Here is a 17,496-nt window from a genome sequence, read left to right on the forward strand (position 1 = left end):
TTCTGATCTTGAGGTTTGTTGTTTAAATTCTTCAGCTTTGCACAATTTCTTACTCAAATTTTGGTTTTTTTAAAATCTGTCTTCTGTTTAGCTGCATATCTGAAGAAGGCTTTACTTGTGTTTCAAACAGTTTGTACTTGACTAATATTTTGTTTGAAAAAGAAGTCCAGGTTTTTTTTGTCTCCTGAAGGAAGCATTCATCCTTCAACAGTGTCTTCAGATTCCACCTTCTTTTCCTTTGTTGATTCATTCATTTTAATAGTTAACGGACTGTGATCTGATAATACTCTTGGATGAATTTCCACCTGGTCTAGGTCTCTTATCATTCCTGAAGACATCTAACACATGCCAATTCTGGACTAGAACTGATGTCCATGTGAATAATAGGTAAAATCCCTTGATGCTGGGAATCTTGTTCTCCAAACATCTACTAAGTGTAGCTCTTCTGCTAGCTTCAAAAAGTAGGTAGGTAATGTCTGTCCTTTTGATTTAATTGACAAAGTCGTCTTCCTGTCAAGATCTTTGTTAAAAATTGCATTGAAGTGCCTAGAACACATTAATCATCATAATCAAAGTCTATAAATTTCTGCTGTAATTTCTGGTAGAAATTTTCTTGATGATCATTAGGAGCATAAATGTTGGCCAACAAAATTTTACTCCCATCTATGTTTAATTCTAAAAATAACATTTGGCCGTCTTCTGCAGCAAAGAGGAGTTGAGGATTAAATTTCTCTTTGACATAACATGCCACCCCTCTTTTTTTTGTTTAGAGTCTAAAGCCAAAAAGACTGTACCTAGTTTTTTGTTTTGTAATAAATGTTGATCTTTTTGAATTATATGAGTTTCTTGCAAACAAATTACATCTGCTTTAAATTTAGTCAGGTAGGCAAAGGTTTTCCTTCTTTTTTTGGCGAATTAAGAACATTAAGGGAGAGTATTTTAATTTGGTCCCTGGCCATTGACCTCTTTTGTTCTTTAGCTATTATGTTAACTTCTTATGACTACCTTTTTTATATTTTGTAGTTTGGATCATGTTTTACAACCAAGCCGTTCTTTGGCTTGCTCCTGTTCATTTTCTGACATGTCTGATTGACTGGTCTTTGCTCCTTCATCTCATTCTTCTCCTCTTTTTATCAGCATACTTTTCCAGAACATATTCTGCTTTATGAATTGAAGTAATTCTATGTCCCTCTGGAGTAAGCCTGGTATAAGCTATTTCATTTGTCTTAGAAAGGAAGTTAGATCTTGGTACTCTTTTCTTTTTTTTTGTCTCATTGGCCAGGAAACCTCTTTCAAGACTCTTATATTTTCTCCTTTTTATCACTAGAATCTTTGCTCTGTTTAAGAACCAAATCGCTGACCTTCCTTCTAGCAAATCTGACATGAACTTCCCTTGATAACGCTTTTTTGCATACATATGCAGAGGAAACATGGTAGACATAGTCTCATATCTCATGTCTAAATCTTCTTTCTGCAACAGTTCATTCAGGGCTTCAGACATTATTTTAACTGTATCTTCTGATTTATCCTCTGGAACATTTTGAAATCTCAGCAGCTATGCTGCTCTCTCCATTTCAAGTTGCAATGTCCGTGCTTCCACCACATTTTGTTTTTTTCCTACGTTTTCCACCTTAGTATCTGTCTTCAACACCCTGCCATCCATAGCTTTCATTAAGTAGTTAGTCTCAGTGGTTTGTTTCTTACATACCTCAAGATCACCTTTTACCTGATGCATTTGTTCCCTCAAAGCAACCACCTTATCAGTTAAATCTGACATAGCGTTCATCAGGGTCATTTGTAAATCTTTAATTTCTTCCTGTAAATTTGAGGTGCCTAATTTAGAGGGCCCTGTTAAGGGATTTGGGGAGGGTATACCTCTTTTACTCATTATTCCCACAATCCAACAATCAATAAGCACACAGTAATAAAAAAGGCCTTTACCAGATTACCTGTTTTATAACTTTAAGACTATTTCCAATGAATGAGCTATTTACTTTTGAACACTATTGTTATGGAACACCATGTACCACAAATGTCAGCAATCCTCATCTAGAATAGATAAAATATTCACTGCAACAGTTTTTACAAACAGTTTGACTATTAACCCAAACAATCCAACCACAAGCAAAGTGCAAATTAGAGCCTGCAAGTATTGTTAAAGTAAAACAAAACTGAAAAGATCTTTGGTAAAAACAGCATGCAAACACAATATCAGGATTGGTCTCACCTCACTTTCACCTTGAATAAGTTCAAATTGACTTCAAAGTGAGTATCTTCAGTTAACAAACCAGAGCTGTATTGAATCCATAGGTGCAGAGTTCTAAAGGATCAGAGTTCAAGACAGTTAATGCATGGGATGGAGAAAGTAGAGAAAGAAGTACTTTTCTCCCTTTCTCACAATACGAGAACTCGTGGGCATTCGATGAAATTGCTGAGCAGACAGGTTAAAACGGATAAAAGGAAGTACTTCTTCACCCAAAGGGTGATTAACATGTGGAATTCACTGCCACAGGAGGTGGTGGCGGCCACAAGCATGGCCACCTTCAAGAGGGGGTTAGATAAAAATATGGAGCAGAGGTCCATCAGTGGCTATTAGGCACAGTGTGTGTGTGTGTGTGTGTGTGTATATATATTTGGCCACTGTGTGACACAGAATGTTGGACTGGATGGGCCATTGGCCTGATCTAACATGGCTTCTCTTATGTTCTTATGTTTTTGCATAGTAGAGTAAACTGCTCCAAAAGTCCAAGAAGTTTAGCCTGTGTTCAAATCTGTTTATAATAGTCAGCACCATTATAATCCTAAATTAAAAGAAAGTAAAACCATAAAAATCCAACTGTAAACCAATTGTAATCCATAGTAAGATAACCAAAGTTTTCAAAATGAAAGCTGAAAAAATCAGGAGAACCAGCAGGGTGCAAAAGACGCTTCCATCAATAAATAACACAACCAGCCAGCACACAGCAAATGCCCATCTTTGGTGAAGGAAGAGCTGGAAAAAACCCTAAAAATCCTTCACCCCTTCTTCCCTTGTCTCTCTGAGACTGCACAACCAACAAAAAACTGGGGAACTTCCTTCATTTCATAAACTTCATAAACTTTCCATGCCAGGTTATTTTGAAAGCTGAGGAGCTCGGGGGGGAAAGCGGGTGAGAAATCCCCCCCCCCATTTCCCCCTTTACTATATCTGTTTCAATTAACCTCTTAGAAAGTTTTTCGTTTTGAATAGATCCAATCAACGCAAAGTTAAATAGTTAAAAAGGCAAAGTCTTAAGAAAAAATTGAGATTTAGCAAATAGAGATGCAGATCAAGAAAGTTTAAAGTCTGAGAACAAGCTGGGAGTCACCTTTGGTTTCCAAAATGGAGATCAGAGCGATGGAGCTTTGTGCCAACTGGGGATCTGTGTGTCGAACTGCCATTCAGCACACTACCTCCTGTCCAGCCACTTGCTGTGGGAGACCTTTGCCAAGGTCTCCTGTTGATCCCCCCAACCGGGGGAAACGTCCAAACGCCAGATTCAGAGCTGCTCACTGGAGCTATGTCCACGAGCGCGCCCTGCTGCAAGGTGCCATTCCCGGAACCTCTGCAGATGCATTTTCAATCTGTATTGCCATAGTAGATAATTGACTATTTCTCTCTTTTTGATTCATAAAGAGTTTCAAGGCATCTTAATATTTTCATAATAGTAAGGTAGTCAAAACATTATTAAAATTCAATAAAACATTCAATAAAACTTATGTCTGTCTGTGTATGTCTGGTACAGTAGTAACATATCTGATAGCATTCAGAGTTCACCTGCTAGCCACTCCTTTGGGGCTCTTAAGTGTTTGGCAGACTGAATTTACTTTATACACCTTCTAAAGACACCTGAAATGCTGCCCTCAAAAGTGTTCTAAATGAATGAATGTGCCATAAAAGAAAATGTCCATTTCTGTTCCGATACCAACCTGGCTTCTTCAGTGTCCAGAGGCAGTGGAACACAGATAAAGGACTTATGTTCTTTATTTTTTTACCCAGCTACAAAGAGAGGGGATTTTTCACCATAAAGTAGTTTCACATACACACTCTGTTTGAGCAGAGCTCTGAACTGCTGAAGAAGTGGCATGGCGTATAAATGTTTCAATAATAAATTGAAACCTGAGTCTGTATTCCACAATCTAAGTCTATATTCCAGGGGTGGCCAACGGTAGCTCTCCAGATGTTTTTGCCTACAACTCCCATCAGCCCCAGCCATTGGCCATGCTGGCTGGGGCTGATGGGAGTTGTAGGCAAAAAACATCTGGAGAGCTACCGTTGGCTACCCCTGCTATATTCCATTTTTGAGGAGCTTGACAAAGAGTTTTGAGCAGTGATCAGGTATTTGCGAATTTCCTGCATTGTGCAGGGGGTTGGACTAGATGACCCTGGAGGTCTCTTCCAACTCTATGATTCTATGGTAAACACTCAGGGGGAAATCAAGTCTTGGCAAGATATTAAAGATCAAGGCGTAAATATTCTATAGCTGATATATTGTCATTTGGTCTCAAGACTAAAGGAGATAATGAATACTGAAGGTGGAGTTATAAGAGATGCAATTGAATTTGAGCAGTCAAAAAAAAGAGGATTTACTACAATGGATATATAAAATTTTACTCTAGCTAGAAACAGAAGATGCACAAATGGAAAAAAGTATGATTAAGAATGTAAAACCTTAAAGAGCAGAAATCTATGCAACAATGAGAGCAACTATGGGGAAAAGATATCAGATTTACAGTCAGCCAGACTCTAAGAAAAATTGGTACAGAATGTTGTTTAGATGGTATATAACTCTTAATGACATTGAGAAAGCACATAAAAACTATAAAGGAAAATGCTGGAATTGTCAAGACATAGATGAGAACCTTCTTTCATATGTGGTGGACTTGTAAAAAAAAAGGCAAAAAGATATTGTAAAGAAATACATCAAAAAAGAAGAATATGTCAGTGGAAGCCAAGAGTATGCTATAAGGTCTTTTGCGTAACAAATTACCAAAAATTTTAGAAAAAATATTCAGATACATGGTGACAGTGGCTAGAACAATTGATGCAGCAAGATGGAAATTAGCTGTCAGTTCATGTTTAGAAGAATGGGAAAGTAAACTTGCTGAATATATGCAGTAATGGCAAAATTAACAACCTAATCTGAACTGTTATATCTGGGCCACTGATTATACTCCAACCTGCACTATGAGCCTGCCTGCCTTTGTTAACAGTACTGTGTTATGTTGCTGTTTTAATTGTATTCCCAAACTTTCATGGCTCAGTACCTCTCAAATCTAATAAACCCACATCTAATAGACCCACATCTAATAAACGCTGAGCTTTTATGTTGGCCAGACTCAACGTATTTCCATTGTCTGTGGTCTCTGGTAGATATAAGAGTATCCCTTACGAACAGAGACAGTGCAGATGTGGTAGAGAACCTGACTCTATTCGGCACATTCTGTTAGGCTGCCCGTTACTTAGCCATCACTGACGTTGCCTGATGAAACCTCTCTTCTTAACCTCCAACTTGGTGACAAACAAAAGGATAGAGTTTTTGTGGGCTGACAAATGTCCCTCAATTACTGAGCAGGTTGCAGAATTTCTGGCCTTAGCAGTAAATGAGAAAGAAATTAAAAATGGAGTCAGGGGAAAAATGGGGAATTCCTTACTCCACTTTTCTTAGTTAAGTTTTGCTTATAACCTTGTATTCCCATGCTGGTTGGGCTTGCAAATAACTCTGGTTTTGTATGTCCCATTTTGAAGTTCCTTTGGATCTTGTATTTCTTTTCTGTTATGCCAGTAAAGATTATGTCTGTCTGTCAATTGTATTTTATTGGTTTTATTGGTTTTAATGTATTTGACTGGTTTTACCTTTAATGTATTTGACTGGTTTTACCCTGAGCCCGTTTGGGAAAGGGCGGAATATAAATTCACCAAAATAAATAAATAAATAATTGGGGGGAGGTCTGTTACAAAATTTAAGTTGAAATTGATTGTGTATTATTTGTATTATGCTAGCAGGAAATGAACTTAAAGTGAGAAAATGTCATATACAAATATATGGTAATGAAATAGAAGTAGAATTAAAATCTGTTCCAAATGTAATACAAATACAAATGGGTTCTCTATATAAGATATATAATAGACTTTCTTTTACACCATGATATACTACTTATCTATTAAAGGTTCTAAAGAATATGCAAGTGGCCAAAATATGTAATATTGAATAGGTAGTAATGATGAAACCAGTGTTGTAGTCAAAAATAGATTAATTATGAAATTTGAAACTTAGTATTTAAATGAATACAGTTGTACCCATCATAAATAAGAAGCATTGTATGTTATGGATAATACCTTAAAATTATAATGGAGATGAAAGGAAATATTCTCTGTCCTATACATTATATACTATATGATTATCTTTGACAAACGTAATTATGTAGTATAACTTTATTTTCTTTTTTCCTTTTCTTTTCTGTACCCCCACTGCTTTCCGAAAAGAAAAGAAAAGAAAAGAAAGTGAGGCTGTTTTACTTGTGAAGACAGAAAACAGAACACCATCTAGATATTTTCCCTAATTTCATCACTGTCCCTCTTAATTCTTAAGCCCCTTTAGGCCCTCTTTTGAACTCCACTCGTTATTGTCAGAGGATGGTACAGGAAGATGGCACTTGAGGAATGGTACAGAAGCCAGTATTTTCCTTATCAATGGAGCCCTCATCAGCTTCTCTCCCTACAAGCTACCTTTTAGAGCTAGGAAATCCTTGAAATTGGCAAGGGAGATTGCAGTTGGAGAAACAAAATAACCCTCTTACATAAGGCTCTTGTTCCATTCACACAGAAGTTCATAATAATGGAAGGAGCTGTAACTGTAGCCCCCCCCCCTTCCCCAAGAAGAAGAAGAGGAGGGGGAGGGGGAGATTGGATTTATATTCCACCCTTTGCAGTCTCGGAGCAGCTTACAGTCTCCTTTCCCTTCACGTCTCCACAACAGACACCCGGTGGGCTAAGATGGGCTGAGAGAGCTCTGACAGAAACTGCTCCTGAGAGAACAGCCTGACAGAGTTATGACTGACCCAAGGTCACTCCAGCAGTTGTATGTGAAGGAGTGGGGAATAAAACCTGGTTCTCTCAGATGAGTCCATGCATTTAGCCAGTTTGGTGTACTTTGGCCACTGGCAGTGTGTACTTTGGCCAGTGGCCCATATAAAGCATACTTTTTATGAATGCTTGCATATTCAAGTTTTAATTAATTGCTCATTTTCATAATCCCTTCATAAGTTTAATAGAAAATAATTGGTAATAAATAAAATTTATACCTGCAAATATAAAAATAATGAAAGATAAGCTGCTCTGACATAGACAAACCCCCATACTGATTACAGCAGTATGAAAATTAGTTCATGCAGTGTGTCAGAGATCATTAAATATGATTGCAGAAAGTATTGATTATGAATGCTTGCATAAGTATTGACATTTTTATCCCTTTTCAAACAGGTGGAAGTCCATTGGACAGTCCCAGAAATTTCTCCCCAAATGCACCTTCTCACTTTTCCTTTGTTCCTGCCCGTAGGTATGTCTGTACATTTTGGTTCTGATTAGTGTTTGAAGGGCATGAAGGATCCTTCACAATTTTCACATTTTAAAGTGATTTTGCCTTGTGATATATGACTGATTTAGTAATCCTAAAGAATATTATGTTACCTCTTGTCCAGAATTTGTGACATGGTAAACAAATTTACCTGTGTCAGCAACCCGGTTATGCTTGCTTATCTGTAAGCACATAAATTTTAGATTTCTCTACCCTTGTCTGAAAGCTCTCTGTTGTGCTTATATTGGGAATTGTGTTATGGGAAGGGGTTAACATATGAGAACAGGGACTTTTGTCTGAATTTGACGAATTTGACTGCTGGGTATTAGCTTCTGTACTGGCCCAGCCCAATCTCTGAGCAAGTCTGGAAAAGAACTGGTAGCAGGAAGAGGTTCAGTTCAAGTAGGTCTTCATGCCTTCAGGTAGCGGTTGGTAATCCCTGCCACACATGATGAAGAGTGCCATGTCAGACAGTTTAGCTCAGTATGCAGGATGTACTCTGTCTAAAGTAGCTACTGAGGCACTGGCAGTGCTGCTGGGGCTCAGCTTGCTCTCAGTGTGTTTGGCTCTGCCCCTCCAGTATGCCAGCCCACAAATATCTTCACAGATAAATGTTGATTTGTGTTTTTTTGTGTTTGGGCCAAAAAAGATTGCTTTCCTCTTAGCCTTTCCCACTGAGATGTGGCTGAACCCCATTCAATTTCCATGGCTCTTCTGGGGTGCCCAAACATATTCAAATGCCCAAAGTGTAAATGCCATGGGAAGCAGGCAATTCCTGTGCAACCTAGTCTGACACCTCCACCGAACCAAAGTATTTAACAAACCACTTTGCTTTCTTTTAAGTGCCATACAACTAGAACTGTTCTGGTCTGAAATGTAAAAGTCAGGGTGTCAGTGTGGTGCAACTGTATGCCCTAATCAAGAAAACATCTTTTGCTTGTTCACATCCCTTTCCTTGCAGTCTCTGTGTTCTTTGACACTTTTATGTTCTTCTAGTCATACGGGGCTGGTATGGAAGCTGCTATAATGCATGTGGAATTAAGTGTCCTGGAGTAGAGGCAACAGGAAGGTTAATTATACATAGTTCATGATGTGTGCGAGAGATGCCTGAAGGAACATATGCTTTTTGTGTTTGGTTTCAAATAAATTTAATAAGAAGTTGAACTAGTGAACAGTTGAACTTGCCCTTAGAGAGCAGTCATGCAAGGCTCCAAGAAGAGCCCCTCCTCATGACGATTGCTGTCAGACCCACCAAACTTCAGTCTTTTGCAGATTGTTGGGAGATGTTTAAGAACATAAGAGAAGCCATGTTGGATCAGGCCAATGGCCCATCCAGTCCAACACTCTGTGTCACACAGTGGCCAAAAAATTTATATATGTATGTATGTATGTATGTAAACATACATATACATAAACATATATATACACACTGTGGCTAATAGCCACCGATGGACCTCTGCTCCATATTTTCATCCAACCCCCTCTTGAAGCTGGCTAATGTCTCTTCGGGACATTAATTAATCTACATGCCTATTCAGATCCTGAGAAGATTGTATTTCTGTTAGCTGACGTTGATGCCAATATATCTCACAGAATGGCATTGTATGCCCTTGCTGCGAAGAAATTACGGGCCAAAGCTGTTTGTACAGGTGCCAATTAACTACTGATTTTGTGGTTACTTTATGATTGTAATTTCTGTTTTTATTTTGTGGTGTATTTTGTTCGGTTTGTTTTATCTGTGGTCTTCAGTACAATTTGTTCCACGGTTATCGTATTTTTCGCACCATAAGACTGTCATGGGTGCTGGGGGCCCTGCAGAAGAAACTGTGCCCCTGCCACCTGCACCAGTGCCCCTGCCTCCTGCTGGAGAAGATCCAAGCCCCCCTGCCTCGCCCTCTCGGGTGGCTCGTGTGCGTGACCGCCTTCGTCAGGACCTCAGGGATCGGAGGAGGGTGGCACGCTCACAAGCAAGACGCTCCCTGAGCCCTGAGTTTTGAAAGGATTCTGGCCCTTCTAAGGGCAAGGATGCTTGAGTCCCAGCAGGATCCTGGCTGCCCTCTGAGTCAGCAATTAGCCCAAATGGGCAACAGACAGCAGAGGGCTATATAGCTGTAGGCTTTGAGAGAAGGCTTTGTGGAAGCAACTAGTCATCTACCTGACGTCCTAGCATCCACTTCGGCTTTTGACTTTGGACCTCCTGGCCTTGGCTTGACTTCTGGACCCCCTGACTATGGCTTCTGAACCTCTGACCTACGATACCTGGATGACGATTTGGCTTTGGCACCTTGGACACTCTTGCTCACCGGTTACAGACCTTGGACTGTCCCTGGACTTCGCCTGGCCTGGCCCCAGTTCGTGACAAAGACGCACTTTCCCCCCCAAAAAAAGTGAGGGGAAAAGTGTGTGCATCTTATGGAGCGAAGGTACCATGCGTACCTTACTGGGGGTGGGGGTGGGGGGGTGATACGCTGCCTCCGTCCTGGCGCTTCCCCGCGCCTGCCTGCCTGGCTCCAGCTCTGACGCTTACAGCAAGTGCCAGGATCGCTCCCTCTGCCCTCCGATCCCAGCGCTTGCTTTGAGCATCAGCGCTGAAGCCATGCAAACAGGCAGGGAGAAAGCATGCCGCCCCCTCCACAGCCGGCGCTTGCGAAGCGCTGGATTTGCGGAGGGGGGGGTGCTTCCTCTGTGCCTGTCTGCCTGGCTTCAGCTGCTGCTTATAGCAAGGGCTGGGATCAGAGGCAGCTAAGCCTCCAATCCCAGCACTTGCTATAAGCAGCATCTGAAGCCAGGCACAGAGGAAGCACCCCCCCGCGCAAACCCAGTGCTTCGCGAAGCGCTGGGTTTGCGGAGGGGGCGGCATGCTTTTTCTGTCCCTGCGTGCCTGGCTGGGAGACAAGCGGCAAGATCGCTCCCTCCGCCCCCACCGCAAACCCAGCACTTTGCAGGGAGTGATCTCGCTGCTTGTCTCCCAGCCAAGCACGCAGGCGCGGGGGAAGCATGCCAGTGCCTGCGTACCTGGCTGGGAGACAAGCGGCGAGATCGCTCCCTGCGAAGTGCTGGGTTTGCGGTGGGGGCGGAAGGAGCGATCTCGCCCTTGTCTGCCAGCCAGGCACCCGCGTGTTATGGTCCGGAGTGTCCAATGGACCGAAAAATACGGTATATGATATTTTACTTATACTGTATCCCATTTGTATATTTTATCTTTATGGATTTTTTGATATTTTTGTTTGTGATAGCTTATGGCTTAATACAAATAAATACCTTACCAGTCTGATACTGGCTGATTTGTTTTCAATTCCCTTCCTAATAATTCCCAGCATGGCGTTGGCCTTTTTTATTGCAATCGCACACTGTCTTGACATTTTCAGAGAGTTATCTACCACGACCCCAAGATCACTCTCTTGGTCAGTCTCTGCCAGTTCACACCCCATCAACTTGTATTTGTAGCTGGGATTCTTGGCCCCAATGTGCATTAGTTTGCACTTGGCCACATTGAACCTCATCTGCCACGTTGACGCTCACTCACCCAGCCTCAACAGATCCCTTTGGAGTTCCTCACAATCCTCTCTGGTTCTCACCACCCTGAACAATTTAGTGTCATCTGCAAACTTGGCCACTTCACCGCTTACTCTCAACTCTAAATCATTTATGAACTAGTTAAAGAGCATGGGACCCAGTACTGAGCCCTGCGGCACTCCACTGCTTACCGTCACCCACAGCGAAGACTGCCCATTTATACTCACTCTCTGATTCCTATTACTCAGCCAGTTTTTGATCCACAAGAGGACCTGTCCTTTTACTCCATGACTCTCAAGCTTACTAAGGAGCCTTTGATGAGGAGCTTTATCAAAAGCTTTCTGGAAGTCAAGGTAAACAATATCTATCGGGTCTCCTTTGTCCACATGTTTGTTCACCCCCTCAAAGAAATGTAACAGGTTAGTGAGGCAAGATCTTCCCTTACAGAACCTATGCTGAGTCTTCCTCAGTAACTCATGTTCATCAATGTGCCTACTCATTCTGTCCTTGATAATGGTTTCTACCAACTTTCCCGGTATTGAAGTCAGACTGACTGGCCTGTAGTTTCCCGGATCTCCTCTGGAACCCTTTTTAAAGATGGGGGTGACATTTGCTACCTTCCAGTCCTCAGGAATGGAGGCAGGTTTCAATGAAAGATTACATATTTTTGTCAGAAGATCCACAAGTTCAACTTTGAGTTCTTTCAGAGCTCTTGGATGTAAAGCATCCGGACCTGGTGACTTATTAGTTTTTAATTCATCTATCAGTTGTAGGACCTCCTCTCTTGTCACCTCAATCTGATTCAGGTCGTTCAACACCCCTTTCAATATAAGTGGTTCTGGAGCAGGCAAACACTTCTCATCTTCCACAGTGAAGACGGAGGCAAAAAATGCATTCAGCTTCTCAGAAGAAGAAGAAGATATTGGATTTATATCCCGCCCTCCACTCCAAAGAGTCTCAGAGCGGCTCACAATCTCCTTTACCTTCCTCCCCCACAACAAACGCCCTGTGAGGTGGGTGGGGCTGGAGAGGGCTCTCACAGCAGCTGCCCTTTCAAGGACAACCTCTGCTAGAACTATGGCTGACCCAAGGCCATGCTAGCAGGTGCAAGTGGAGGAGTGGGGAATCAAACCCGGTTCTCCCAGATAAGAGTCCGTACACTTAACCACTACACCATACTGGCTCTCTATTGTCAGCCATTGTAGCTGACAAGTGGGTACTGGACACAGTCTCAAATAGTTACTCCCTGTAGTTCATCCAGATTTTTTTATTGAAGTTCTGAGGAACCATTGCCCAAGGAAGCATCTCCTCCATCTCCCGGCTATTCAGCATCTGTTGGATATTAGGGTGATAGAGCTGGTCTCAGAGGACCAAAAGGCATCTAGGATCTACTCAGTTTTTTTTCATAGTTCCAAAGAAGAACAGGGATTTTAGAGCCATTCCAGACTTGAAGTGGTTAAACTGCAGATCCAAGAAGAGGAAATTCTGGATGGAAATTCTATCGGTTCATTGATTCAAAAGGACGAGTTCCTGGCATCTATAGATTTGCCAGAGGCCTATTTTCATGTACCAATTCGGGAATCTCATTTGAGGTTCCTATGCTTTTCCTACAACAGAAACTGTTTTCAATATCAGTTTCTCCCCTTCGGTGTCAAGATGCCACGAGAGTATTCACCAAGGTGCTAGTTTCAATAGGGGCACATCTGAGAACCCAGGGCATTTCAATTTTCCTGTTCTAGATGACCTAATAATCAAGTCTCTTTTATATCAACAGGGAATGGAGGATGTGGAACGGATTGTCTCCTGCTTGGAAGACCATGGATTCATTATCAATAGGGAAAGTAGTTGTTTGTCCCCTGCTCAGATGGTTCTTCACCTGGAAGTCGCTATAGACACAGTTCAAGACAAAGTTTTCTTGACCCAAGAGAGAAGGCATTGATACAGGAAATCACCCAACAGTTTCATGTGGAGGTCATGGCACTGGATGTTGGTGTCTGTCAAGATGTTGTTCCATGGCAAGGTTTTATGCTCACCCTCTTGAAATGCTTCTTCTCCCATCCTAAGTTATAATAGCCAACAAACAACACAAGCTCATCAAGCTCCTAGTAGCTGTTTCCAGACTTCTGGAGGGGAGCCCTTTCATAACTGAACAAAGTAATGATGGCTTTGGACACCAGTCTGAAGTGGTAGGGAGACCTCTCCCATGGGAAGATGGCACAAGGGACCTGGTCCTGTGATGAAACCAAACAGAACATCCATTTTCTGGAGCTCAGGGTGATCAGGTGGGGCCTCCCGGCCTTCCAGGACCTCCTGGTCAGGAAGAATTTCCTTTCCACATGGACAATACAGCTGCCAAATTTTATTTCAGTTGTCAGGGGGGGGGCATGAGATCTAGCTTTCTGTGTGGAGGTGTCACAAGCAGGGAGTGCCTTCTGTTGGCTGCCATCACTCTGGGAGGGGCCAGAGCACCCACCTGACCCTTGTCTTCCTTCTCAGCAAGTATCTGAAGAGGCATGCAGACCCAGGCAGTATAACAAGTTTATTGTAAGTGTTCAAGTGGGTTGTAACTTTTAGTGCTATAGTGAACACGGAAACAATAATGGTGGTACAAAGCAAAATAAAAAGCCTTGATGCAACTAACTATATGTTCCCTTCCTCTATTCTTTGGATGATTGCATGACTGCAGTCTTTCTCCAGCCCAGCCTTTACAAACAGAACATTTTCCCCTCTCTAGCTTGGCCTTTTATTTCCTTCGTTCCAATTCCCACCCCTCTGGTCTCTACTGGGCAAGTTTTCTCTCCAAAATCAGAGAGCCAGAAGGGATCCTGGGAAATGTAGGCCCTGTAGCTACTTTAATACAGGCTTTCCTGGAGCCTGTAGGCCACACTAGGCCCAGAATCATGACAGGAGACTCAACTGCATGGGGTCAGAGCTCTTTCAATGGCAGGGAAGTCCAGCACCAGCTAAGGAGGAGATCCCTGGACCAAGCAGAATGGTTACTGATCAAAGAAATCTTCTAAAAGATATATCACAGGTTCAGCAATGTGGAGGTGGACCTCTTTGTCTCTGAGCACAATCATCAAGTTCCAAGGTTTGTTTCAAGGTGTCTTCGGGCAATAATAGTATATGCTCTAAGTTGCAACTGGCCTTTCCACCTATACAACTAATTCAAAGAGTAATTCAAAAGGTCATAGATCTAGGAGTGAAAGTAGTGTTGGTAGCTCTTTTCTGGCCCAAAAGATCATGTTTTAAAGACATACTATGACTGTCCTTCAAGGAACCATGGTGCCTTCCAAGCAGGAAGGACCTTCTTTGTCAGGGGCTTCTCCTCCACCAGCCTGAGTTGCTAAGCCTCACAGTATGGAGGTTGAGCAGCGGCAATTCAAAGAAGTAGGTTATTCAGATAAGGTTATAGTCACCCTACTAACTTCTAGGCGGAGCTTGACCAACAGAGTGCACAATAATACCTGGCAAGTTTTTCAGTCTTGGTGTTCAAGGGAAGGGTTGGACCCATTCTCAGCCAAAGTGGGTAACCTTTCTTTCCTTCAGGAAGGGTTGGATAAGAGTTTGAATACTAGCACATTAAAGAGACTGGTGGCAGCCATTTCTTCAATAAGGGTAGCCAAGAAAAGGCGGGTTTCTCCCATCATCCCCACATTAGGAGATTTCTAAGGGGAATGTCTTAGTTAAATCCACCTTAGGCACACCGGTTTAGCTCCTGGAATCTAAATACAGTGCTCAAAGCCCTCTCACAGGCTTCTTTTAAACCTATGGCTATCTGCCCCCTTAAGGAGCACACTTTCAAGAACCTTTTTCTGGTAGTATTACCTCACCCAGGTGGGTCTCAGAACTTCAGGCTCTCTCTGCCAGTTTGGTGTAGTGGTTAAGTGCATGGACTCTTATCTGGGAGAACCAGGTTTGATTCCTCACTCCTCCACTTGCACCTGCTGGAATGGCCTTGGGTTAGCTATAGCTCTTGCAGAGGTTGTCCTTCAAAGGGCAGCTGCTGTGAGAGCCCTCTCAGCCCCACACACCTCACAGGGTGTCTGTTGTGGAGGGAGAAGATATGGGAGATTGTAAGCCGCTTTGAGTCCCTGATTCAGAGAGAAGGGTGGGGTATAAATCTGCAATTCTTCTGTAGAGAAAGAGTTGTGCATTTTTCACAGAAATAAGATGGTGCCATGCCCTGATCCAACCTTTGTCCCAAAGGTTAATTCCTCCTTTCATAGTTCAGAGGAACTGATCGTTCCTTGGTTTTGCCCTAACCCTAAACATCCTCAGAAAAGGAGTAGCACTGTTTAGATGTAAAGAGGGACTTAGCTTCTGTCTAGACAATACTAAGGGGCTTTGCAAAACAAACTCCATGTCTGTGTCCTTCAGGAAACAGGATTTCAACTTCTACCATTAGTAGGTGGGTCAGAGGTTGTATTCTCCTGGCATATGCCCAAGGTTTGCATCCCTCCCCCCTTGTGGTAACAGCCCATTCACTTAGGGAGGTGGCAACATCAGCAGCTTATAGGTCTTTTCCTTCTTTAGAGGTGTTCTGCAGGGTAGCCACCTGGAGGTAAGTCCATTCCTTCACCAAACTTTATATATGACGAGGCAGCAAATGTGGAAGTGGCCTTTGGGAGAAGGGTCTTGCAGCATACCTTTTCAAGCTAAAGAGACAAAGTTTTTGTTTCTTCCAGGTGGCATACAGCTTTGATATGTCCCATGTATCTCAGATTGCCCCACCCCAGACCACTAGAGAAGAGAAGATTCATTTTACATACTGTGAATCTTCCTTCCTGGTGGTCCTGGGGTGGAACGTCTCTTCTCACCCAAGGGGAGACTTTAGTATACTCAGGGTCCCCCTCTCCCCCTGGAAATAAGGCACCAGAACTCTCAAAATGGAAATGAAGGAGAAATGCATGGGTGCCTGATCTTCTTCGTGGTCTCTGTGCATCACACTGATGGGAGAGGCGCCGACCACGATCGGTAACTTCAAAGCCGCGGATTTCCGCGCCCCCGTCTCGGTGCGCATGCACAGGCACCCCCTCTCCTGCGCATGCCCACCGGGACAGGAGCGGACATCCCGCCAGTTCTCTTCTGACCGCCATTGAGATCAGTCGATCTTCACTACGGTTGGTGTATTTCTTCTTCTTAGTGAGTGGGGTGGAACGATGATATTTGTTATTTTTCCTAAGCGTCTAGTACCCTTCCCCTTCTCCTCTCCCCCCCTCACCCCCACGCCTTTCGCGTATGGAAAAGCGTTGGGGCTTTTTCAAAAGGTGCAGACGGTGTGGCAGCAAAATTGCCCCTCCGGACGGCCACACCCTTTGCTTGCTGTGTCTGGGAGAAACACACAAGCCAGATTCCTGCACCCATTGCGCGAAATTTTCCAGACAAACAAGGAAAAATCGCACGGCTCGCCTCGCTGCAGCCCTAGTGGAACAGGCGCTGTCTCCACGGAAAATAGCGTCATCAGAAAGCGCGCCAAAGTCCTCGGTGTCGGTGGTCGATACCGACAAGACCTCCAATGCCGATCGCCCCCAGAAAAGAGCGGGCTCGGGATCGATATCGGAGACCTCTACACCAGCAAAGAGGTCCAAGGAGGATAAAGGAGCTTCTGCGGGATCGAAGAAAAAGTCGGACAAGCAGAAACATAAGACCACTGCGAGCTCCTCTCCGATATCGCCGCTTGACCTGGCAGCACCGATTCTTCCACCTTTAAAATTATTGGCTTCCCCGCGCCATCGGCCGAACCCGCCAGCACTCGAATCGATATTGACGCAGATAGCAATCTCGTCGGACTCCGACCGCGATCTGAAATCGGCACAGCGCTCGGTAAGCGACGACAGTCCTTCAGACCTCACACAGGAGGAGAAGGATAGCTCTCGGGATCGATCGGATAGGACCAGAAGGGAGCGGTCACGGAGCCTTCAGAGAGTCTCCCCCCTTACCCTGAGACGTGTACCAGCACAAGGGGACCGCCCACGGATCTCGGAGAGAGAACGCTCCTGGAGCCCTCGGTATCGACGGGATCGTTGGTCATCGAGAGAGAGATCCCCGGAGGACTGCTCTCCTAGGAGACACCGAGATGACTCCCCAAGAAAGAGGACACCGCCACCACTGTCATGGGACCAAAGACAATGGCAGTATCTGTACGGGTTGTGCCCGATGCCTTCAATGTTCCCGTGGTTCCCTCCACGCCAGTCTGAGTGGGACCAGTGTTCGGAAGCATCATACCGATCGAGGACGTCATATCGCCCCCAAAAACGCAAACCATCGGCATCGGTGTCGAAACCTCCGGTAGAGGAGCCAGTCAAGAAAAAGAAATCTCTTTCCCCTACCGAGGAGGTTGTGACCCCTGAGCTGGATCGGGGTCGAACAGCTCAGTCGGAGC

At 43.6% G+C, this 17,496-nt stretch overlaps 1 protein-coding gene across 8 annotated transcripts in view; it reads left to right on the forward strand.

Annotated features, from left to right (window-relative positions):
* The window catches only part of MAST2 (microtubule associated serine/threonine kinase 2), a 424,890-nt gene that overhangs the window by 257,956 nt on the left and 149,438 nt on the right, over positions 1-17,496 (forward strand). For all 8 annotated transcript variants that reach the window (XM_060231742.1, XM_060231744.1, XM_060231743.1 and 5 more), the window contains one exon: positions 7,502-7,577. In XM_060231742.1, coding sequence (XP_060087725.1) covers positions 7,502-7,577 — 76 coding nt within the window. The remainder of the gene's footprint in view (positions 1-7,501; positions 7,578-17,496) is intronic.

This window comes from Heteronotia binoei, chromosome 2, assembly GCF_032191835.1.
Source record: "Heteronotia binoei isolate CCM8104 ecotype False Entrance Well chromosome 2, APGP_CSIRO_Hbin_v1, whole genome shotgun sequence".
NCBI lineage: Eukaryota > Metazoa > Chordata > Lepidosauria > Squamata > Gekkonidae > Heteronotia > Heteronotia binoei.